The sequence below is a fragment of the Chenopodium album genome, chromosome 26, assembly GCF_948465745.1.
Source record: "Chenopodium album chromosome 26, dcCheAlbu1.1, whole genome shotgun sequence".
Lineage (NCBI taxonomy): Eukaryota > Viridiplantae > Streptophyta > Magnoliopsida > Caryophyllales > Amaranthaceae > Chenopodium > Chenopodium album.
Window position 1 is genome coordinate 6,047,367 of NC_137859.1, and position 25,858 is coordinate 6,073,224.

A 25,858-nucleotide genomic window follows, 5' to 3' on the forward strand; every position below is an offset into this window, starting at 1 on the left:
TCTCGTGTTAGTTGCCTAACTATAACGCATTAATTTTTTTCCCGGTTCTAATTATCAAATAACACTCCGTAGGTTTATATTTTAGTAGATAAAAAGAAGATTCTACCAAAGGAAAAATATCCGTATGTTAACCTGATCCAAGTTGAGGGAGGAGAAAAGAAAAGGTAACAAATGTCAACCACAAAAGAGCAGTAGAGCACCCTAATTAAGTTTAATCCGATCACAATTTCAAAGTTATGAGATGTAAACCTTTATATAGATTAACAGGCAAAGTCTTTTCGAATATTTTTAGCTATGTAGGTACATGCAACTCCATACCAAATTTGAGAAAAGGTTTCTTACCAATTTGATTTAGGAGCATGGGGCCCATTTATAGATAACACCTGATCCTTGTGTTGTGTCACATCACATACATGATACATTTGGCTTAGAGCTCAAACAAGAAAATGTATGAGCGCCAATTATTGCCTTAAAAATTACTACTCTATATTCATCCCTAAGATAAAGGCCACATTTGAGTTTGTGGTCAAATTACATTAACTTTAACCACATTATTATACTGTAGTAATATAAGTTTTTAATACGAAGTACTTCGTATAAGAGAAACATTTCCTACAATATACGGAAGTAACTGTTTAGAATAAATCGCGAGGAAAGTAAAAGTGTGGAAATGGTAATCTCATTCTACGATTAGGATCATATAGAAAATTTATGTTGTCTCTCTAATTACGAAGGAGTGAAGCAATGATAGTTTCCCACCTGAGGATATAAAATTTGGGGCCATTGCGAATTGGTTCTGAAGTCCTGATCAATGTAAAATTTAATCTTGCAAACCTATTTGATGTCCAGCAGGCTGCTACAAGCCGATTCAGTCCTTATTAGCACTGTTACAAGAGAGTAATGGATACATCAAACCTCAAAGTCCAGAGAGTTCAAGCCTTAATACCCAAATCAGGATTCAGAGCAGAGGTTTTCTTCACCCACCTTGTCATCCTGCTGAGCACATCAGTACTGTTATACAAAGTAAAAAAGAACGATAGAAGGAAGTAAAGAGCAGCAAGAAACATGATTTATTCAAGGGAACTTTTGCTGATGATGCTCGTAAATACCTTTTCCTTACCCAACAAAGTTTATTCGAGCATGATGCTCTATTATCGTAATAGCTAACCATGATGCTAAATGTTGCTAAGGTAACCTAAAAAATAGCTTTGACTGCACAAATGCAGAATTTTTGTATGAGTAAAATCGAACTCACTATAGTTCCCAAAACAATGGTACATAAAAGTATAAAACTACATCCATGTGAGTTCACCAAACTTTTGGGTCAGGAATGACTAACAGAACAGGTTTGTTAGATATTCTCAATCACGGTACTCATCCATGAACTTCTTGTGGAACGCAGTTAAACGCTCAACAATGGCTGGAATTTTATCCTCCTGGGGAAGAATTGTGCACCTGATATGCCAAGTGCCCGGAACCTTCAAAACAAAGCACAATACAAGGTCAGCCTATCAGCCATAACCAATAAACAGAAATAAAATAAACAGGGGAGAGAATTAAGCCATCTTTCAAAGAATTATCTCCAAGTTAAATATTTTATCACCAAGTCATTCCAATTTTTTCTTTCAAAGTTGCCACACTGCATTAAGAATGACTTGTCTACCCTCTGCCAGATTACATGAGATAGTTTGGTAATTCAAAGTTTCCAACATTAGTAGAACAAAACCTTAAATGCTCACTCATAAACTAACCTGTCCAAATCCAGATCCTGGAACAACAACAATGCCAGTCTCTTCCAACAGGTGACGAGCATAGAATGCATCGGCGGCAGTGTGCTCTGCTTCAGCTGCCTTTATCGCCTTCTCGGGAAGCTGAAGGCGAGGGAATAGGTACATGGCTCCCTCAGCTTTGTTGCACGTCACGCCTTCTAAACTGTTGAATGCATCCTCAAGCGTCTGTCGATAAAATAATACTTGAGTTCATGAAAAATACAATGAAATATCAGTATTGCTAAAAGTAAGCATCTGAATTACCTTTGCACGCCTGGCCAAGGATGAAAGGATTCCCTCTTTCTCGGCAGAATAGGCTACATAAGATTCATCTCCAACCTAGATCACAGGGAATGTATATATATATTAGTATATACAAGAAAAGATGTACATCCTTGTACAAGTTACAGATTTGCATGAAAAGCATTTTCTAGAGACCAAGAAGACTGCACTAAAAGATATTAACTTTGATTTCAAAGCTAAACATAATGTTGGCATTACAGCCCTTCAAATGTCACCAAAATAGTAGTAATTAATATAGTATACTAGTAGTGTAGCTTGTATCTACTCTTCGCCCAAGTGAAAGAAAAATAAACAGAAAGACACGGAATGAGCATTATGAATAGATTGATTACCAAAGGGAACCAAAATACAAGAATAGATACCGCAAAAACCAAAGGAAAATAAATTACCTTAGGTGGGCTCATGACAAGGCTGGCGAGGATCTGACCAGTTATATTTGAGCACAGATTGACTGAAGCAACTTTGTAGATTTGTTCCCTTACATCCGCACTGAAACCTGTGACTTCCATGTAACCTCCTCTTTTCCCACACTCTCCATAATATCCTACAGCCACAATAGAAAGAGAGACAAACTAGTTTAATACAAATACAAACTAGACAATCAATCTTATTAATATGACAATAGGCACAAGAGCAAGGCACCTTTGGAAACTGACTGAAATGAAACCAAGGAAATATCCTTCTCCTCATGTCCCATAGAACGCGCAATCTTCTTAAACGAGTGAAATTCTTTGTCAGGAGCATACACATTTTCCTGGTAAACCTGTTTAAGACATCATAGCCCAATCAATGGCTAATTGGTTAGTAAATTAAACTCAAATGATATTCATCCAGCTCTATCTATTGCAGCATGATGTAATACTTGTGGCAAGAATTCCAGAAATACTTTCTAAACCTATATAGACTAAATGATGACAGATAGCAATAATTAGCTATATCACCTCATCTGCCAGAAGCACAAGACCTTCTTTCTTGCAAAAGTCAACAATTTGCTTCTGGTTTTCCTCAGCAAGAACCTGAAGGCAATTTTCAATATGTCACAAAGCTCCAGCAATTAAGTAAACCTCCTAAGTTTACCCACAAGAGGAAGATAAACTATGTTAATGTCAAATCTTTTTAAATAAAAACTTCAATTCACCTGTCCAGTTGGGTTGCCAGGGTTTATCACAACCAACGCTCGAACTGTTACACCTTTTGACCTGGCAGTTTCTAATTGACTCTTAAGGTTTGAAATTTCCAAACCCCATCCAGTTGCCTCATCAAGATAGTATGGAACCTGTTAATGCCGCAATAGATTACTTCCCATGAAACAAATTTAAACAATATGACAGCTTTAAAGTTGTGAGACTGGCGGATAGTTGATTTTGATTGTTATCATAAAAGATAGCAAAATGTAGTTAGTAATCTGAACAGAGAAACCATATAAAATGACTTCAATTGCTGGATATTTTTAGTATTAAGGTAAACATACCAAAGTTCCACCATGGAGAGCTATTGAAGCAGAGTACAAAGGATATTGTGGAATAGGACAAAGAATTCCATCTTGCTCTGACCTCAGCAACAATTGCATCATCATATGCACCTAGAGGTTTAAAAAAAGGAATTCACCATTATACTTAATAACATGGAGACACAAGTCTGAACATAGCCTATGACTCAATAAAGGCACCTTACCCCAGGGCTTGCTCCATCAGTCAAGAAAATGTCATTTGGATTGGCTGGGAAACCATCACGTGCTTCAATTCCAGCAGCAATTGTTTCACGCAATCCCTTAATACCCTATTGCATGATCAAGCCAGACAAAAATTCACTAAAGAATGGTACACAAAACTTTATTCATCTATAAAACTTCAAAACTGTGTTCCCCATAAGGGCAATGAGGCCAAAAAAATTCGGGTGGGGGTGGGTATTAAGAATCAAGAAACTACAAGCAACCAATTGGTCCATTTAATTGGGGAGAGTAATATTCTATAATTCTAGCACATTTCCCTCCATCCATCATTCAATCCTTGCTTTTCTCTGGTTTACTTTCCTTTTCTTTAACTATGAACCAATAATCACCTGACTGTGACTGTATGCACCAGTTGCTCTTCCAGGGATTTGATCCAGGATCTGCCAAGCTCTCTCTATTGAGTCAGCACTGCATTAAATGAAAGGAACAAAGAGTATAAATAATAAAGTCACAAGTTAAATTGCAATACACTTGTATAATTGTATTGATTAATTGAAGACAACTACTCAATTAGTCTACAGCAAGGCAGCAAAATTGAGCATTTGGTCTGTTAATATCAGCAACTAACCATTATAGAAAAAGCAAATTTGGATTAGGAAAAAAAAAAAAAAAGCATCAAGCAACATGTGTTCCACATTATATGCCTTGACAGTTTTGAACTAAAAAAAATGGACTACCAAGAAATTACCTGAAGAGTCCTTGTGTTTCACTTTTATCCAGAATGGTTGGATGATCACACAATGCTAGGACCTAATCCAAATCAAAATAAACATTTAGTATGATACTTAATACAGCAGTTAGTGACACTCCCAATCTTAAAGACTAACCTCTCGGAAAAATGTGATCGGCTGCTGCCCAAGAGATTGAGGATTCCCTATATTACAGAAAAGTATCTGCACAAATAAAAATATGTTGAGGCTATAATCTTGAAACAACATATATATCATTGTGAGCTTCTATTTGAAAGAAAATGCGGGAGTCAGCACAATGACATGCTTCGTCATAAAAATGGTTTGCATTTCATGTAAGTGCTGATCTATAACACAGGTTGCATTGAAAAGATCAGAGGTGAAAAAGATTCGCATAAGCACAACATAGTTTGATAAACCCTAGTAGCAAAATAATAATAGCATGATTGCTCTTATTAGTCTTATGTAGTTATATAAATCAGACATTTGCTAATATCAATGTTCTGTAAGTTTTGTCAGATCTTTATTTTTGAAAGGGAGAGAGGGTAACAAATATACCTCATCAAAAGGGAGAGTGCCAGGTTCCTTCTTCAATTGTTCATTCAATTTCTGCAAGAAGAAATATAACAGCACTATCAAAATTGAAATTGTATTGCAAAAGACACACCACCCTCTTATTCATTAATTTAATCACAATCCCTCTTTTTTCAGAACATTTAGAACAAGAGTTGTTCAAAGTTATTTAACATACATTAAGAGAATTATTGGAATCTAACATTACTAAGAAACCCCCCATGTATAGAATTCAATTAGAATATCATGCACGGAAGTTAATGATCATATTTTACATTGTAACTGTAAGACAATCCTTTCGAAACAAGAATCAGTTTTGCTTATATCGACACTTCACTAATGTGAACCAGAGGGTCAGAGAGCTACACAAGGCATTTGAAGCTGAATACAAGCAAAAACAGTATTGAATCATCTTCACAAGGACAGTAATCAATTCATTTCTTTTCTTACCTCGGCCTGGGTAACAATCGCTCCACGAACAGCATATTCACATTTCAAGACCTAGCAAGATCAATACATCATCATAAGTTAACAACCCAATCAATTACAATAAAGCTTTGACCAGTAATAAACATTATAGAGCAATAGACTAAAGGCAGCCAACAAAGATATTCTCCCAATGAAACAGTTGTCTCAATCACTCAAACAGAACAAGGCAAAGATATTTACAGTGGATTTGGAGGTGTATCATACTCTCATAAGTCTCATTACAACACAAAATCATCTTTTTCTTATACTTCCATCATACAAACAGCACAATAATATACAATTAATTAGTATATAACATTGGACCCACAGTTAAAACTAATCATAGAGTGAGATCATTTTCCACAAATTACATTAAACCCCAGATGGAAAAAACATAAAAGCCAGAACACCCATCAACAAAATGAAGCTAAAACAATGAAAAAACATAAACCCAGATTCAAATACAAAAAATCAGCAACACCCATCAACGCAAATGAATCAAATAACAAAACCCAGATGCCAAATCAATCAATTTAATCAATTAAATCATCAAAACCAAAGAAGAGGGATTAAAAATCAAACCTTGGGATTAATGTTTTGAAGAGTAACTCCAGAAGAAGACTCCATTGAAGAAGGATCAACAATTGTTGAAGAACTTGAAGAAGAAGAAAAGAAAGAAGACTGAGATGCGAGAAAACTGTGATTATTAGAAGAACTTAAAAAGTTTTTCTTGATGAGATGTTTTGTTCTCTCTGCTACGAGTCTCCGCATTACCGCTAAATTGCCAGAAAACCGACCAAAATATTTATATTAATTTACAAATAAATTCTGAAAAGAAAGAAAGAAATTTGGAAACTGTGGGTTTAATTTTGCTTAGAAAAATCAGACACGAAATCTCAGGAATTTGGGGTATTGGACAAGGTGTAGCTTTCTGAGCCGCCCACAGGAAATTACTCTAAAATAGAAGAATTTTGGTTGAATGTGTTTGTGTGTATTTCACTTTCATGCCGTTTCATGTTAAGAATAATTTGGTAAAAGGAAATCGAATGTGTGAATATTGAATTTATGCTATAATAATGTCAATCATCATCAATTATGTCACACAAGATTTTTTATGTAAGTCCCTTTTAGATAACTTTTCTTTTTGTCCAAGATATTGTATATTTGCATTATTGGGATTTTATATGCTACTTTTAAATGAAAACAAAAATAAGTGATGAATTTTTCGCTATAATTTGTAGGAAATACCGGAAATTTCCTTACAATATTTTGTTTTATAAGATATCATATTATCATCGTATATGTTATAAACTTATAACTATATTATTTGGCAAGTTATCGTTAATCAAAAACAAAAATTTGGCAAATTATCAAAAATTAGATGTTACACGAGAGTGCATAATGTATTAATGTGTCTTAGGCTTGTAACAACATTCCATTCATAATAAAGGAGTGTGAAGTTAAAGTATGAAGGACGTAGGGCCTGTTCATATTTACTTAATTTCAGTTCAGTTCAGTTCAGCTCCAATCAGTTCAGTTCAGCTCCAATCAGTTCAGTTCAGTTCAGTTCAGCTCTTAATTTCCCTCTCACATAAAATATTCATTTCAGCTCAATTCAGTTCAGTTCAGTTCAGTTCCAATCAGTTCAGTTCAGCTCCAATCAGTTCAGTTCAGTTCAGTTCAGTTCAGCTTAGTTCAGTAAATGTGAACAGTCCCGTAATCATGTTTTATGTTCTTTTAACAAAATTTAAGTTCATAAAAAAAAAAAAACATAATGCGCATCATGCTCTCGAGTGTATAATTTAAGCATTGGTAAAAATTTATATACGAGTAGTATTCAGTTAAAATGTCCCCAACATTTCTTTTTTAATTTTCTTTTTGTGATTTTCTCCTTCTCCCACTTACAAATGGTTATTCTAAATTAATGCTCGTATAGATTATCAATTTCTATAAATTATATGTATAGATTTTAACAAGTAATCATGTGATGTGACACATTCTAATAAGCATATACTCCGTACTCAATAAATTAAGAACTTTAGAAGATGAATTAAATGCTTATATACATCCAATGTCTGTATATATCATTAGTCTTAATTTAATTTCATTGTGTAGACACAAGTATTATTTTAATACTAATTGTTTTGGGCCGAACCAATCATGAGCTTAGCTTACAAGTCAAATATGCAAGATTTTGAGTTCGAATCATTTAACAATTGAACTATTTTTTGAGATCAAACTCGGCTTCTCGATCCAATATCCTGAAATATTAGCTAATGGCTCATGTCCGTCACTAGATACATGCATACACCAATTACACATGTTACAGCTAGTTCTGAAATTTATACTAGTGATCATTTAAAGTATCTTCCAACATAAGAGGTTTGTTAAAATTTTCAATCATGGAACTCATCCATGAACTTCTTGTGGAATTCCGACATATGCTTTACAATGGCCGGGATCTTAGTCTCCTGGAGCAGAATTGTGCACCTGATGTGCCAAGTGCCTGGAACCTTTGAAACACAGCACAATACATACAAAGTCAGCCATTAGACTGTAACTCAGAACATTGGAAGAAAAGTGAAGGGGGGAAAAACAAGACCATATTATTAGCCAAGTTATGATTTTCTGGCCTCTTAGATAAAAGGTTTCCAGATGAAAAGAACAAAACTCATAAACCTCGCCTTAAAACTAACCTGCCCAAAACCAGATCCTGGAATGACGACATTCCCAGTATCTTCCAGTAGGCGAAGAGCATAGAATGCATCAGGAGCAATGTGCTTTGCTTCAGCTGCTTTTATTGCCTTTTGGGGTAGATGAAGGCGAGGGAATAAGTACATGGCTCCCTCTACTTTGTTGCATGTCACACCTTCTAAGCTATTGAATGCATCCTCTAGTGTCTATCAATTCAAGAAAAATAGAGTTACCAAAAACACAATGATAATTTTGATGTATCTGAAATCAAGAATTTGAATATACCTGTGCACGCCTAGCCAAGGATGAAAGGATTCCCTCTTTCTCAGCAGAATACACCTCATAAGATTCATCTCCAACCTAGACAAGATGACCACATTACATATTAAAAAAATTAGAAATTGAAGAAAACAAGATGTCCCTTCCATAGCGGAAACTATTTTGGCATCATCAAGCATGGTTAGCATGCACAAGAAGTTATCAACTTCAACTACCAAACAAAGTTTCAAAAAAGGTCTATTACTAACATACATTGTTGGAACTTGGAAATTGACATCACGGAACACTTTGAATGCCATCATAAGAAAAGCATACTGATAACTGAGTTACATTATCAGATCATTGCCAAGCTTCTCAGAATAAAAATAAAAAATTAAAAAAAAAAAAAAAAAAAACGAAGAATGATGCCAATGCAGGTTTCATAAGGGGCAGATATTTTATGCTGTTAATACCAGCCCCTTATGTGTTTGCCAACCGGAAAAGATTAGGAACCATTTCAACTCGTGTCCCTGTACTACAAAGTGTTGCACTGATTGATTTCTTGGTTACAAAAGCCATGCATTATAATTTGGCCAGATGCAATGAATAACTAATTCTCGAAGTAGATTGAGAGTAGTGTAAGGAAAATGCTATCCAAACTGATGCAAGCGTGTATGTTATGGTCCGAGTGTTTGACACTTGACTGTGCAGTGCACACTTGGCTTCCTTTGTGCAAGTCTAATGCAGATGGAGCTTGTACACTTGTACCAAGCTTAAGCTATGTTGTAGTACTAAGAATAGAGTTCAAGTTTCAGGGGCTTGGGACTTGGGAGTGCTTAGCTAGACAAGCGGGGCAGAAAGACGAGAATGAGCATTTTGAGAGCATCAAGAACGTAGGGTAAAGGGGTGATCAACAAAAGGACAATATCAAAAAATTAATTATGTGCCGCTGAGGAAAGAATCTTTGGTTATCATTTTTCAATCATTGCTACAAATTGAGGATTAGAGGGATATATCACTAAAACAAGCAGTAACATCATGATGGAATCTAAAGCCTAGAAAACCTTAATTAAGAAAAGTACAAGAAACTAAGAAAGCATGAAAATAAAGAAAGTAAACGCAAAAGGGAGATGGATTCTAACACTATGACTTGCTCAAAATATAATATTTGACAGTAGATTAAGGGTCATTTAAACAAGTTTGCAATAGAGTTGTGGCTAATTTGCCAAAGAAAACAAGTTTGTAAATGATAGCAATAGGCTTGACAAATTAAAGTAGGCACTGAGGCGGCTTTCATAGACCAGAAGCCTTACCATAGGGATGGTTGTATGATGTACAAGGCTAAATACTTCCCAACAGATAGAAAGAATTACCTTTGGTGGGCTCATGACAAGGCTGGTGAGAATCTGACCAGTTATATTGGAATTACATGAATTGATAGAAGCAACTTTATAGATTTGTTCAGCTATGTCGGCACTAAATCCTGTAACTTCCATGTATCCACCTCTTTTCCCACATTCTCCATAATATCCTAGAGCCACAATAGAAAGAAAGGCCAAAACTTGTTTAATACTTAAGCTTGATTAATCTTTGGTTTTATTTAAATATAACATAACAGGACAGGAGCAACTGAGCAAGGCACCTTCAGAAACTGCCTGAAATGAAACCAAGGAGATATCCTTCTCCTGATACCCCATAGAACGTGCAATTTTCTTAAACGATTGAAATTTCTTGTTGGGAACATACACATTTTCCTGGTAAACCTGTTTTGGACATCATAGCACTAAAAGTGATTAGTAATTTAACTTAAATGAGATTTATCTAATCTATTAGAGCACAAAATGATGCAGAACTTTGTCACAAGGATGAGTCTTATATTCATTTTAGAAATCTTTTCTGAGCCAATATAAGCAAAATTGTGAGAGATAACTTTGAGCTAACCTCGTCTGCCAGAAGCACAATACCTTCTTTCTTGCAGAACTCAACAATTTGCTGTTGGTTTTCCTCAGAAAAAACCTGAAGGAAATTTTCAGCCAATATGTCACTAAACTCAAACATGCAAGGAATCCGCCTAAGATTTACCAGAGAGGAAGATACACATATTATATCCTAAAACCTTAACAAAAGAGGTAAAAAAATCACCAGAATCAGCCCACCTGTCCAGTTGGGTTTCCAGGGTTTATCACAACCAAGGCTCGAACTGTTACACCCTTTGACCTGGCAGCTTCTAATTGACTCTTTATCTCCGATATGTCCAAACCCCATCCAGTTGCTTCATCAAGGTAGTAAGGAACCTGGCAATGTCGCAACACACTTCTCCCCATTAAATAAATTCAGACATTACATCAGCTTCAAAATTGTTGTATGGAGACATAAAATTGCATTCAGATTAGTATCATAAACAGCTACATAAAAACAGGGCAACAGATGGAAATGGCATCGCGTTGCTGATTATATTTACATAAAATGCTAACATACAAGAGTTCCACCATGGAGAGCTATTGCAGCAGAATACAAAGGATAATGCGGAATGGGGCAAAGGATTCCATCGAGCTCGGACCTCAGCAGTAATTGCATCATAATATGCACCTATACATAAAGACAAAACATAAATCCACCATTCTAATTTCCAAGCATATATAAAATAGAGTTACCAGATAAATTTAAGCTATGACTCAATAAAAGCACCTAACCCCAGGGCTTGCACCATCAGTCAAGTAGATATCATTGGCATTGGATGGGAATCCATCACGTGCTTCAATTCCATCAGCAATTGTTTCACGAAGTTCCTTAATACCCTGTCAGATGATCCAGCCAAACAAAAAACTCGTTACAAAGTGATCCACGTATATCTATTCATCTTTTTTCCTTGTTAGAGGACAATGAGACTAAAAAAAGTTAAAAAGGCCTAATATTGAGTGAAATTGAAAATTTGTTCTAGTTGGATGAATGAAGGGAAATCAAGTTAAGAAATACAAAGTAAGAAAAGTAAATAAGCAGTAGACAAGGAATAAGAATTCTAGAAAAAATTCATTTGATGGAAGAGAGTAATATTTCCTCCATCCGTCTATTACATTAAACAAGGGAAACAACTAAAGTCTTCTCCCTCAAATTTACTTTCCTTTTTACTTCAACAACAAATCAGTGATCACCTGAGTGTGACTATATCCACCAGTTGTTCTTCCAGGTAATTGATCCAGGATCTGCCTAGCTCTCTCAATTGAATCAGCACTGCATATAATATAAAAAAATAACGAAAATGTAAATACTACAGCTAGTACAACCCCTTACTAGATTGATAATGAAAAGAGCTCCTTGTTTATTAAAATCAACAACTAACTATACAATATACTCCGTAGATACATAATAGCAAATTCCTGGCTTATGTTAAAAAAAGTGGCACATGTTTCGGTTTTTTTATCTGCCTTGATAAAGCTAAGAAATGAATATAAATGCACATGGACAGCCAAATCAAGTCAGAAAGAGAATACCTGAAGAGTTTCAGTGCTTCGCTTTTATCAAAAATACTTGGAATACCACACAGTGCAAGAACCTGATACACATGGAGAAAAAATATATCTACTAAGTATAAGGTATGATAGATATATAGTATAACTGATAGTGACACTCCTTACTTTGGCAACTAACCTCTCGGAAAAATGTAATTGGCTGCTGCCCAAGAGATTGAGGATTTCCCATATCACAGATAACTATCTGCACAGGTAATAAGAAGCTCATACCGCAAGCTTGAGACAAGACACGGAGTGCTGCAATCCTCTAATTAGTCTAAAATTACAAAAGAAATGTGGTATTCAAGCTTTGACCATAAAGGTGAAATACTCTCGTGATAATCGTTGATATTATTGCAATGCAAGATACATCTAGAACACAAGTGGCATTGAAGGGAAGATACAATAACATAGTTTAATGAACTCCCATAATAAAACAACAGCAACAAAGCTACTATCTGCATTAGCAGATTAACTACAGTAGAGGAGCAAGGAGACTAGATTATACCTCATCAAAGGGGAGAGAAGCAGGATTCTGCTTCAGTTGTTCTTTCAACCTCTACAAGAAGCAATGCAATAGCACAATCAGAAAAGCAACAACATTGTAACAGACACATCTACCAAAAGAGAAATGATCTAACTCAGTTCAAATAATCATATTCCCTCCTTTTCAGAATAAGTGTAGCTCTAAAATATTGAGCATAGATTAAGGAAGTGGGTTGAAGCCATCTCACATGTCCTCATTTGTTTAGTTTTAATATAATGAGATATCATACAAAATAATAGTGTAATCTTATTGTATAGTGTGTTTTTATAATAAGTTTTGATCAAATGTGTTGGACCTTGTAAGAAAGCTTGTCAACATTTTGCATTGTAATTGTAAAGTTAAAGTTATTTTGAAATCTAAAACCTTTTTCTCTGCTTCACTATATATTGAAGATTATGATTTGGTTTAATTGCCAGCTTGAATGCCAGCTCAGCTGTCTTCATAACAAACTTTTATTCTCATAACAAACTTTTCTTCTAGAAGTTTTGTTTTATTATTAATGCTTACAGTTGGTTGTTGTAAATATATTCTACTATTCATTTTTCCAGAAATGAAATTCTCTCTCTCTTTTCCTCTCTAAATTTCCTCTTCATTTTTCTGGGTTTTAGGTTGATGAACTCAGTTCATCAGATTTTATCATGGTATCAGAGCATTTCGATTCTGATTTTTGATTCTCTTCCGCTTTGTTTCTTCTCTGTTCTTGTTGATTGCTTGTTGATTTTGTTGAGCGATTGATTGTTCGTTTTTCGATTGCGATTTTCTGATTAGATTGAGTTTTTTGGCTCGATTTCTCGTTTTCTATACATTTTTCTGCTGATTGAAGCTTAAATCCTCTTTAATGGCGGCTCTTACTCAAGATCCTAGTAGTGTCTATTATTTGCATCCTTCGGAGAATCCTGCTTTACCTATTGTTTCAGAAAAATTTTCTGGCGAATGCTATAATGAATGGAGGCGTAGCATGATGATTGCGCTAGCTGCGAAGAACAAATTGGCGTTTATTGATGGATCTCTGCCTAAACCTCTTGCTACTGATTCCACTTTTCATGCTTGGGAGAGGTGTAATGCGATGATTATCTCTTATATTCTTCGTTCTTTGGATTCTAATTTGGCTAGAAGTGTGATCTATTTCACTACAGCTAGAGAAGTCTGGAAGGATCTCGAGGATCGTTATTCACAGAGTTCTGGACCTCAATTGTTCACATTACAGCAGTCATTACATGACTTATCTCAAGGATCGAGCAGTATTGCTGAGTTTTTTACTCGAATCAAAGGTATTTGGGATGAAATCAATGGTGTTAATCCTTTACCTGTTTGTTCATGCAGTGGTTGTACTTGTCAACTTACTCAGAAGTTGCTTAAACAACAGCAGGAAGAGCGTTTAGTTCAATTGCTTATGAAATTGGACAACAAATATGTTAATGTTAGAACTAACATTCTGATGATGCAACCCTTGCCTAGTGTTTCTATGGCTTATAAACTTCTTATTCAGGATGAGAAGCAAAGAGAGGCTTCTATCACTGATTCTATGGCTTTTTCTGCTGAGCATAGATCTATTCAGGCTAGAGCTCCTGCTTACAGGCCTCCTGTTCCTGGTTCATGGACTAGACCTTCTCAGACTAGTACCACTGGTGGTTATTCTGGTAATTTTGGTGCAGGAAGGACAGGTTCTGCTCCTGTCAGAAGGAATTCAGCTTTCTTTTGTGATCACTGTAAAATTCCAGGTCATTCAATTGATAGATGTTTCAAATTACATGGCTATCCATCTTCTCAAGGTGTTTTCAAAGGGAGAGGCAAGAAGATTGCTGCAATAGTTTACAGTGATGATCCTATTGATGAAGATCAAGAGTATGAGACTGCTCATATTTCTTCTACTGATTACAGCAAGATGATGCAGATTATGCATAATCAGGACAATCAATCTGTTCATCCTGAGTCTGTGGATACACAGAATCTTGTGTATCCAACTAACAGCTCAGCCAATGTTGCAGGTACTTGTTTGGTATCTTGTTTGAATTCTAAATGGATTGTGGATAGTGGAGCAACAGATCACATTTGTTCCAATCTACATTTGTTTCATTCTTATGAAAAATATACAAATATGCCTAATACCATAACTGTGGCTGATGGTAAGCATGTGAAGGTAGAAAATGTTGGTGTGGTCAAATTTGACAATGGCATAGAACTGAGAAATGTGTTGCATGTTCCTGGGTTGTCTTTTAACTTGATAAGCACACATAAACTCTGTAAGGATCTAAATTGTGATGTTACATTCACTCATGACACATGTTTGATCCAGGATCATTCTCAGGGGGATTCCCTAGTTCTTGGTAAATTGGAATCAGGATTGTATGCTGTTGGAGATGACAGTAGCAGGATACAGAGAAGTGTTGTTGCTGATAAGTCAGTTCTTGTGTCAAATTCTGAGGATGTCAAGCTATGGCATCTGAGATTAGGGCATTTGCCATTTAATAAGATACATCATGTTAGGGGTAGTGTGTCTTCTACTCTTCATAATGATTTCTTATGTCAAATTTGTCCACAAGCAAGACAAACTAGGATTTCTTTCCCTTTAAGTACTTCTGTCACTTCTCATATTTTTAAGCTAGTTCATATAGATACTTGGGGACCTTATAAGGTGCATACTCATGATGGTTGTAATATGTTTTTAACCATAGTTGATGATTTTTCAAGGCACACCTGGATTTTTCTCATGAAACATAAAAATGATGCTGTTTCAATCATTGAACATTTTTTTGTCATGGTTAAAACTCAGTTCTCATCTCAGATTAAGTGTATAAGATCTGACAATGCAAAGGAACTATGTGAGGGTCCCATGTTGCAATTTTTTCTGAAAAATGGGATTGTACACCAAAAGAGTTGTCCTGACACACCTCAACAAAATGGTTGAGAGAAAACATAGGCATCTCTTGGAAACAGCTAGGGCTCTTTATTTTCAGTCAAATGTTCCTATTTCTCTCTGGGGTGAGTGTTTATTGACAGCAACTCATCTAATAAACAGAATGCCACTTAGCTCTATCAATTTTTGCACACCATTTGAGAAACTCCATGGACATAAACCTTGTTTGGATTATCTCAGAGTTTTTGGGTGCCTTTGTTATGTCTCTACTTTAAAAAGTCATAGAGGCAAATTTGATCCTAGGGCTACTCAGTGTGTTTTCTTGGGTTATCCACCTGATCAGAAAGCATATAAGGTGATGGATCTTTCTACAAGGAGAATTTTTGTGTCAAGAGATGTGCAATTCTTTGAGAAACATCTTCCTTTTCTTAATCCATCTACCATTACTACACCTAAGCCTATTTTTCTTCCCCTTAATACCTCACTTGATTTTCATACATTTCCTGATTTACCTGAGCCTTTTGTTCTGCATCACATTCCTGATCCTAACCCTCATCTTAGTCCCACCTCTCAAATACAATCACCACCTCAAACACAGCCATCTTCTCAAACACAGTCACCTGTTCATACTCAAATACAATCACCACCTCAAACACCTTCCCAAACACACTCCTCTTCATCAAACACACAACCCATTTCTGCTGTCAGAAATTTTTCTAGGCCACACAAACAACCTTATTGGATGAAGGATTTTGTCACTAAGCATTGGTGTAATGTGATTATTTTCAGTGACATTCCCAGTACTTTACAGTCCTTAATTGCTTGCACTGTCAAGGTTACAGAACCTAAGAGTTACTTTGAAGCTTCACAAGATCAGGGTTGGCTTAATGCTATGCAAGCAGAAATTGCAGCATTAGAGAAGAATAATACTTGGGATTTGGTTCCTTTACCTAAGGGCAAAAAGGCTATTGGGTGCAAATGGGTTTTCAAAGTTAAACTCAAAGCAGATGGTTCTTTGGAAAGATTAAAAGCCAGGCTTGTTGCTAAGGGCTATACTCAGATTTTTGGGGTGGACTATGCTGAGACTTTTTCTCCGGTGATTAAGATGGCCACTGTAAGATGTTTACTTGCTTTAGCTGCTGGTTTTGGCTGGGAATTGTTTCAGTTAGACATTAATAATGCTTTCCTCCATGGTGAGTTGACAGAGGAGGTTTATATGAAAATGCCTGAAGGTATTCCTAATCCTAATAATCTGGTGTGTAAACTAAAGAGATCTTTGTATGGATTAAAGCAGGCATCAAGGCAATGGTTTGCCAGACTTACTGCTGAACTACAGAAGAAAAATTTTGTGCAAGCTGAGACTGATCCTTCTCTTTTCATTTTTAGGGATCAAGCTATTTTACTCATAGCTGTTGTTTATGTGGATGATATCATCCTAACTGGAACTGATATCTCTCTTATTAATGATCTGAAAACTCATTTACATAATGTGTTTAGTATCAAGGATCTTGGTCACTTGAATTACTTTCTTGGCATGGAAGTTTCACACTCTTCTTCTGGGATTATTCTCACTCAAAAGAAGTTCTCTAAGGAACTGCTTCAGGAATGTGGTATGGATCTGTCTAAGGCTGCTAAGACTCCCCTTCCTATTCATTTGAAATTAACTTCAGATCAAGGTGATCATTATCATGATCCTGTTCTTTACAGAAGTCTTGTGGGAAAATTGAATTTCCTTACTCATACAAGACCAGATCTAGCTTATTCTGTCCAAACCCTTAGTCAATTCATGAGTGAGCCTAGAATTCCTCATTTTCAGGCTTTGCATCATGTTCTAAGGTACTTAGCTGGAACTCTTGGTCAAGGCATACTTTTACAAGGGTCATCTCAGCTAACTTTACAAGGCTACTCAGATTCTGATTGGGGGTCATGTGTAGAAACCAGGAGATCTGTTTCTGGATATGTGATGTTTCTAGGCAATTCTCCTATCTCTTGGAAGTCGAAGAAACAAGGAACAGTTTCAAAATCTTCCTCTGAAGCCGAATACAGAGCTATGGCAGCAGCTTCGTCAGAGATTACTTGGCTAGTGAGGTTATTACAGGAACTTGATGTATGTATTTTGAAGCCTGTGAAGCTATGTTGTGATAATCTTTCTGCAATTCAGATTGGGAAGAATCCTGTAATGCACGAAAGAACGAAGCACATAGAAATTGACTGCCACTTCACAAGGGAAAAGGTCTTGGAAGGTTTAATCGAGCTTACTTACACTCCTTCTCAAGAGCAGCTTGCTGATCTTTTCACTAAAGCTCTGTCATTCCCTCAACATTCTTACCTGTGTTCCAAGCTAGGATTGATTGACTCTCAATCCATGCCTAGCTTGCGGGGGGGTATTGAAGATTATGATTTGGTTTAATTGCCAGCTTGAATGCCAGCTCAGCTGTCTTCATAACAAACTTTTATTCTCATAACAAACTTTTCTTCTAGAAGTTTTGTTTTATTATTAATGCTTACAGTTGGTTGTTGTAAATATATTCTACTATTCATTTTTCCAGAAATGAAATTCTCTCTCTCATTTCCTCTCTAAATTTCCTCTTCATTTTTCTGGGTTTTAGGTTGATGAACTCAGTTCATCAGATTTTATCACTATAGATGGCTTGTTTAGTTTAGGCATGTTTATCAATGCATTATTCTAACTGTTAATACATTAAATTATATATCAGGTAAGAATATACAAGGTTGATATTTCGAAAAATACATTGAGACAAATTTAATAAGATCCCACATGGTTTTGTTGTTTTTCTAGATAAATCAACAAAGATGGTCAAAAAAATTATGTAGATAGCGTAAAAAATCAAACGGGCCAACTAAAAGAAAGAGCTTTTACTCCTTACAAATATCTATGTTACTGGGACTCTTCATTTCACCTCGCATACCCGTGTCGGACCCTTGACACTCGGACATGGGTATGACACCCGGAGACTTAACTTTTAGTTCAAAATCATTGAATTTTTTCACAAAATAGCCGAGTCGGATGCTTGGAGACGTATCCGTGCTGGACAAGAGTACCCGAGTCCAAGTAACAAAGCTTACAATCACTCTAGGTTATAGTTGTATCGACATTATAAACCAAACTCAAGTACAAATTGTTATTCTCCGGTACACCAAAGCTTTTTATGAGTTATTACTTATTAGACTCAATGCCTAGCCTTAGGTCTACTCAAGATCATAATAGACATCTAATAACAAGACTAACAATAATCAAATTTATTTAAGAAAAAAAAAAAAAAAAAATGAAATTACCATAGCATGGGTAACAATCGCTCCACGAACAGCAAATTCACATTTCAAGACCTAAGAGTAAAAATGTAAAATTATCATAACTTAGAAGCATATCATATGAAAATGCACTAAATAAAACAGCATAAATAAATGAATAAAATTAAATAAAAACCCATGAACCAATTATAAATTCAAACAAAGATTAAGAAAATAATCAAACCCATAGTATGGAGATTAAAGATGAAACCTTTGGATTAATGGTTTGAAGGGTAACTTGAGGAAATAACCCAGGAGAAGATTCCAATGAAGAAGAAGAACAACTTCTTGTAATGAATTGCAAATACTTAGAATTTTTAGCAACGAATCTCCTCATTATTGTTGTGTTGCAAATTAATGTTGCAGAAATGTGTCCCTTGAATGTTTTGTTAAGTAGAGTAGCGGGGTTTATTTGTTTGAGCAAAGTCAATGGGGCCACAAACGTACTTACCCCAAGTACCAGACTACCAGGTGCTGAGTGAGCTTTCCGATGAATCGATGATTGTTGAAGTTGATGTTTTAGTCCCGTCCAAATAAAGTTTGATACCACTTATGATTTAAAATTTGAGACATAAGGTGGTACGTACACTGATACTCTCCATGTTATGAACAAGTTGCATACATTGTATACGGGTTCTTAGTAATAGAGTTATGATAAAAAGAATGTTGCAAAGCTTAGATTGGATAAGAAAAAACTTAAATCATATACAACAAAGGATGCAACTACTTATATCGATACAAAATAATCATTGTAATACAATCTTTATGATTTACTATAGGAAATTTTGACAATTACCACCTTCTGTTATGTCCATTTTAGCAATTACCACCTTCTATTTTTCTTTTTGAAAATTACCACCTTCTATTTTCAAAAACATCAAAAGTTACCACCTTCTTGCCTCCCAACTACCACGTGACATCATTTTGGGCTCATTTTTTCCCTTTCCTCCCTATTTCTCTCCCATTTCTCTTCCATAACTCGATTCTTACCTTCTCATTCACTTATTTTCCCCTAAAAATTCGAAAACTCTTCAATTCACTCCTCTAAATCAAAATTGACGGAAAATTATTGGTGGTTTGGGGGGAAAAAAGTGAAAGGGGAGATGAGAATCCAAATAGGAATGTAAAATGTGAGGGAAATAGGGAGGGAAGGGAAAGAATTGGCCTAAAATGACGTCACGTGCTAGTTAGGAGGCAAGAAGGTGGTAACTTTTGATATTTTTGAAAATAGAAGGTGGTAATTTTCAAAAAAAAAAAATAGAAGGTGGTAATTGCTAAAATGGACATAACAGAAGGTGGTAATTGTCAAAATTTCCTTTACTATATGATATACAAGAATCAATTAATATAATTAGTGATTACAATAATAATATTAGATATGATTGTAATCAAGATACAGTATTAAGAGATATTATTAATTCTTAAATAGTTGTTGCAAGTTGTATTATTGACCCTTCATTTAACTTCAAGAGTTCAAGTACTCAACAATCAACACTCCAACACTTCGTTTTGGACTATTATCATGACAAAATTTCACAATTTTGTCAATATTGACACTTGAACATATACTTGTGCCAACACTAGCCTAATTTCATATGACACACTTGACGTTTGCACTTGAAGTTGGTGAGCTTCATGTTTCATATTCATTCCTTGTAAACTTTCATGAATTTTCTGAATAGTGCTATGACTGTTATCCAACTACATATTTAGACATATATACTCATTTTTACACCAAGATTAAGCATAATAAATAAAAAGAAAGATAATGGCATGTTTACAATGTTGTCTCAAAGGCCACATCAGTGCTTGTTAACCAAGAACTCCCATCAATGAAGTTGCCCACTGTAAACTTTGAGGCCTCATCTGCTGTAATATCGGGCTTAAACCCGGCCCATTTTACTCTCTTGCTAATATCAGCTCCAGGCCCAGTGTTTTGGTACTCAGCATAATATATCGTCGAAGGTGGATCAACTCCATTGACCCATCCTATCCAGCCCAATGGGCTTAAAACAGGCCCAATAACAGATTGCATGACCAAAGTAGTGGAGTATTGCTGCCAAGGCCGGCCCAAGTAAGTTGGGGCTGTCACCTGACCCAAACCCGAGATGGTGCATTTTTGGATCGAGATCCCGGTGTTTTGGTTTACGTCCTTCTTACCTTGGGCCGTTATGGTGTTGAATTGTTTGGCCATTGGTTGCCTAGGCTGGATCTTACAATTTTGAAATACTACAGCCGCGTTACCAAATATGAAATCGATGGTTCCTGTGATGGTGCATTCTCTATAGAATTGGCGATAGGAGTGTGTATAGAGGGTGTCTTGGTATCCATCAAACAAGCAACGGTAGAAGATAGATTGGTCCGACTGAGACCGTAAGGCCACTGCTTGGTGCTTCTCAGCTCCCGCCGTATTCTTGAAGGCCATATCCTTGGCAATAAATCCTTTTCCGGCAGTAGCTATACATTAACATTAACAAAGAAAGTACTCCGTATTAGTGTTATACTAGGGGCCTAGCCGTGTTTTTGGTACATGGCAAAAAACATTACACGTAAAATATAAAATGAAAGATATAAATGAAAATTGCATTTAATTGATAATTAGTTAGCGTCCAATCAATTTATTAATTTTAAATCCGCCTCAACGTAACTTATAAAATATCCCACCAATATGGGTATTATATACTAGAGGAGGTGTCAATGACATACCCTGTTGCCGAGGCTAGTGTAAATTGAGTAATTGACGTGCTACATGTTTGGGCCACGGCCATAAATACAGAAGACATTCTGATTGCAATTGCATAATAATGTCCCAATTTTTTTTTTTTTTTTATTATTTTTTTTTTTGGTGCACTTAATGTCCAAAATTTTGACATAATGTATGCTAACCCAAACCACATGACACTCACTAATCGCCTTTAATTGCGGCCAACTTAACGTAACACTATTTGCTTTTCAACTTTCTTCTAATTTATTGAATTCAACCATAACTTGATCCAAAATTATGGTCAATTAAGTTGATAGTTTGAACTAGAGCTGTCAAAAGCTGACCCAACCCGAAATACCGATCCTAACCCGACCCTAACCCTAACCCGTCTGAACCCGAAAAAAATAGTGACCCGAACCCGACCTGAAACCAACCCTAGACCCGAGTTGACCCGGGTATTTGAGACCCAAACCCGACCATGAACTGACCTAGAGAGGACCCGAACCGAATGTGACCCGTAAATTATTGACCTAAACCGAACCCGACTCAAACCCGAGAATGACCCAAACCCGATTTAACCCGTCAAAACCCGAATTCAACCCGACCTGTTACTAACCCGACCCGAGGTCAACCCGACCCGTTCCTAACCCGACTCGAATTTAAACCCGACCTGTTACAAACCCGACCCGAAATCAACCCGACTTGTTATTGACCCGACCCAAATTCAACCCGACTTGTTATTGACTCGACCCGAATTTAAACTCGACCTATTATTAACCCGAATTTTAGGATTTAGGAGTTTTAAGGATAAAAAGAGTACTCCGTATTGACTATTAAGTTTCAGGCTTTTTTTCAATTTATTAACATGGATTCCTTGCATATGAGCTTCGTGGTGTATTGCTTGCAAGTGAATTATTGGTCTTTGCCTCTTTGGAGATTATAGTCATTATCATGCATACTCATGTCCAACTATATTTTTCTCTTTAAGTTGCTGGTTTCTCGAACTTATTGCATGTGAATTATTGGTCTTAGGAAATTATTGTCATTTTCATGCATATTCGTGTCCATATCTTTCCCTAAGCAGTAGTGATAGAAGACTTGAACAAAAATTGCAGCAAAAGATAATAACACAGAGTAATCGGACCAATATTTATCAAACTTGGAACGCATAAGATCTGCCATTTCTTTGAGTTTTGGAACATCCCCTTTAGAAGCAGCCACTAATAGTGACTCAATTCTACAAGTGCCATTTCTTGAACCGAACCCGAGAATGACCCGACTTAATTATAACCCGCAAAATATTGACTTGAATCGAACCCGACTCAAACCCGATAATGACCCAACCTGATTATAACCCGCAAATTATTGACTTGAACCGAACCCGACTCGAACCCGATAATGACCCGACCTGATTATAACCCGAAAATAATTGACTTGAACCGAACCCGACTCGAACCCGAACATGACCCTAACTCATTTAAACCCGTAAAAACCCGAATTTAACCCGACTTGTTTTTCACCCGACCCGAATGTAACCCGACCTTTTATTGACCCGACCTAAACCCGACCCGAACCCGAAAAGATGTATGACCCGACGTGACCCGACTCATGCATGACCCAACCCGAACCCGACCCACATAGGTCCTGACATTAACCTGTATTGACCCGACCTGAGATGACCCGACCCGCACAAACCCGACTCAAACCCGACCCATTTACCCGAATTGACAGCTCTAGTTTGAACCAATGAAGTAGGTTAAATTAAGGTCCTTAACTAAGTATATGGAGTCTACTACCAAAATCAACATATATAATCAAACGCAACATATTTTAAACATCTACAAAAGTACAAAGTACTCAATTATATCTACTTAAAGTTTACACAGTACAAAGTAATATTGTTGTGAGGTTTGAATTTTTATTACACATAATTCTATAATGTATGGTTGGTACACCCGGGTGTACCATGCGCATGGTGCACCCGGTTAAAAAAAAAAGGCGGAAAGAACATTAGGTGTACGAAAAAGAATATTTAGTTTCTTGAAAAAGAACATGTTTGTTTTTAACAAAGAACATGCATTACTAAAGAACATGATAAAAACTTTATTAAATTTCATGAAAAATAACACATTAATGTAAAAATTCACTACCAAAGATTTCAGTTTCCCAAAAATAGTTTTTTCTCTCTCCAAATATTTTTCTCCCTCTAAATTATTTTCAACTAAAAATAATTCAAGATTTCATTTTAAAATTACATTTCAAATTTCAAAATTTAAAATAACATAAAAGAACATAAGTTAATTTAAAGAACATACGTTAAAGAACATACGTTAAAGAATTCATTACCTTAAAAGAACATACGAGCCATCTTTTCAAAAAAAAAAAAAAAAAAAAATATGAGCCAAATTCAAAGAACATACGAACCAAAAAGAACATATTTTGTATTATTGAAAAACATGTTATCAAATACATATACTACGTATGTATGTTTGTCAAACACAAACATGTTCTTTTGCCAAACACAAGATGTTCTTTTTCAAACACTAATATGCATGCATGTTCTTTTTCAAACACTAGCATGTTCTTTTTCCAATGCTAGTATGTTCTTTTTTATTCACATGTTCTTTAAAATATACCTAATGTTCTTTCTGGGTGCACCATACTATTTTCATAATTCTAATATAAATCTTAAGTATCTAGAAAATGTATGGTACGGTACAAGTGATATTTATTAACCTCATATTGCCGATTTAATCTCCCAACTATAACTAGCTAGATTTAATATTGATTACAATTGACGTTTGACATAACAAAAATGAAATTTCAAAACCAAAATCTGAAAATTGGTAACAATAATAATGCTAATTGAATATGCAACTAGGTGATGATGTATCATTTATGTAAATGCAATCAATATTAAGAAGTTCAAAAATAGAGTTGGATCTTACATACCAAATGTAGCAGTTGAGAAGGTTGGAGTGCCATCAATGAAATTCAAATGACCAGAAACAACACTCTTATCCATTCCATCACCATACATCATCACATTCCAAACATGTTTACCCAGCACAACATTCTCCTCATACACTCCTTCCTTCACATATATCACATACCTCTTCACACTCTTCAACGGCACCGCCTTTATCGCCTCCGTTATCGTCTTATACTGCCCACTCCCGTCCTTAGCCACCACCGCGACCACTCCCCCTTTCTCCTCACCCTCTCCTAATAACAATCGTCTCTCGACGGACCCCACCCACACAGGAAACATTTGATTATTCCCATCACTTCGGAGAAGTTTCCTTAAATGGAAAGGAACCTTTATATTGGAATTATCCTTAAACTTACCCAAAATAGATCCAACTTTACTCACAATAGCCAAACTATTACTCACCAGTTCAGTAGCGTTCTTCATCTTTAACCGTAAATCCTCCATCAACGACGTCGTTCCATTGATCTCGGACACGCCTTCGACACAAGTATCAAGATCAGTCAAAACAGCACTAAGCCACGTCCTAAGATCATTCCCTCTCTTACTCGACAACGTCAACTCGGACGATTCTCGGAGTTGATCCTCAGCATCCTCAAACAACTCACCACAATCCTTCAACGCCTTAGCCAAAACGGTGTCGTTCGGGTGCTTCGGAAGGATCAAACGAAGCTCCGAAACCGAGTGTTTAGCCACTTGAAGAGAAAGATTGAAGAGTCTAGTTGGACTACTAAAAGTGGAGTTGGAGATAAGAGGTGATAAAGAGGTGAAGCAAGTGTCAGGGTACTGAGTTACGGCGCATACTGATTTTAGCGACTGAGAAGGAGAAGGGGATGATGACTTATCGCCGTCGTCCGTGCCGCCTCGGCGGGTTAGTAAGACTCCTAATACGGTGGCGATGACGATGGCGAGGAGGATGATGGCGGAGATGGAGATGATTATGATTCGTTTTTTTAGTTTTTTTTGGAATAATGCTTCTTCTGCTTCATCTACCTTGCCATATCCTTTAAAGGATTTTATGCTATCCATATTCGTTTTGATTTGTCGTTGTTTAATGAATCAGATTACTAATATATACTACCAATAATGCAATAATGTTTGGATGTGTTTTTGCTATTTTTGGCGGGTAGATACAAAGATAACAGCTAGAAGATATAGGCCCATTAAACAGATATACAGTTGCCGAGTGGAGAATTGGATGGGTAGTGATTAGTGAAGTGCATTTACGCGGAAACAAATTGGGGGTTGTCCATACTAGTGTTTGTATGTGGCCTAGCCTACTATTAGACGTGTTATATATTATTTATAAGTGCGCGTATAATTGTACAAGTAATTTAATAATCTCAAAGCTATACTTGTAGCTATGATAGTAAGCATTTCATGTTATTATCAGGCTAGATGTTGACGAACATGTCACTCTTAATATTAATTGTGTTATATGTATATGCGTATGA

The 25,858-nt window shown here is 36.1% G+C and overlaps 3 protein-coding genes across 3 annotated transcripts; all 3 read right to left on the reverse strand.

Moving 5' to 3' along the window:
• Window positions 1-621: 621 nt before the first annotated feature.
• Window positions 622-6,544, reverse strand: LOC145618009 (alanine aminotransferase 2-like). The gene is made up of 16 exons (XM_081672784.1): window positions 6,117-6,544; window positions 5,517-5,567; window positions 5,052-5,102; window positions 4,632-4,697; window positions 4,493-4,554; window positions 4,134-4,212; window positions 3,747-3,851; window positions 3,544-3,654; window positions 3,211-3,348; window positions 3,014-3,088; window positions 2,715-2,835; window positions 2,462-2,616; window positions 2,034-2,108; window positions 1,752-1,955; window positions 985-1,478; window positions 622-884 (listed from the first exon to the last, which is right to left on the reverse strand). The coding sequence occupies exons 1-15, from the start codon at window positions 6,303-6,305 to the stop codon at window positions 1,362-1,364; spliced, it is 1,599 nt and encodes a 532-aa protein (XP_081528910.1). The 5' UTR covers window positions 6,306-6,544; the 3' UTR covers window positions 622-884; window positions 985-1,361.
• A 1,386-nt stretch (window positions 6,545-7,930) lies between these two features.
• On the reverse strand, window positions 7,931-19,048 carry LOC145616703 (alanine aminotransferase 2-like). The gene is made up of 15 exons (XM_081671454.1): window positions 18,923-19,048; window positions 18,697-18,747; window positions 12,504-12,554; window positions 12,135-12,200; window positions 11,978-12,039; window positions 11,639-11,717; window positions 11,180-11,284; window positions 10,965-11,075; window positions 10,643-10,780; window positions 10,428-10,502; window positions 10,129-10,249; window positions 9,860-10,017; window positions 8,514-8,588; window positions 8,231-8,434; window positions 7,931-8,047 (listed from the first exon to the last, which is right to left on the reverse strand). The coding sequence occupies exons 1-15, from the start codon at window positions 19,046-19,048 to the stop codon at window positions 7,931-7,933; spliced, it is 1,539 nt and encodes a 512-aa protein (XP_081527580.1).
• A 1,195-nt stretch (window positions 19,049-20,243) lies between these two features.
• Window positions 20,244-25,712, reverse strand: LOC145617542 (pectinesterase 3-like). The gene is made up of 2 exons (XM_081672253.1): window positions 24,368-25,712; window positions 20,244-21,168 (listed from the first exon to the last, which is right to left on the reverse strand). Exons 1-2 carry the CDS (start codon window positions 25,431-25,433, stop codon window positions 20,489-20,491), a joined length of 1,746 nt encoding a protein of 581 aa, XP_081528379.1. The 5' UTR covers window positions 25,434-25,712; the 3' UTR covers window positions 20,244-20,488.
• Window positions 25,713-25,858: the final 146 nt, after the last annotated feature.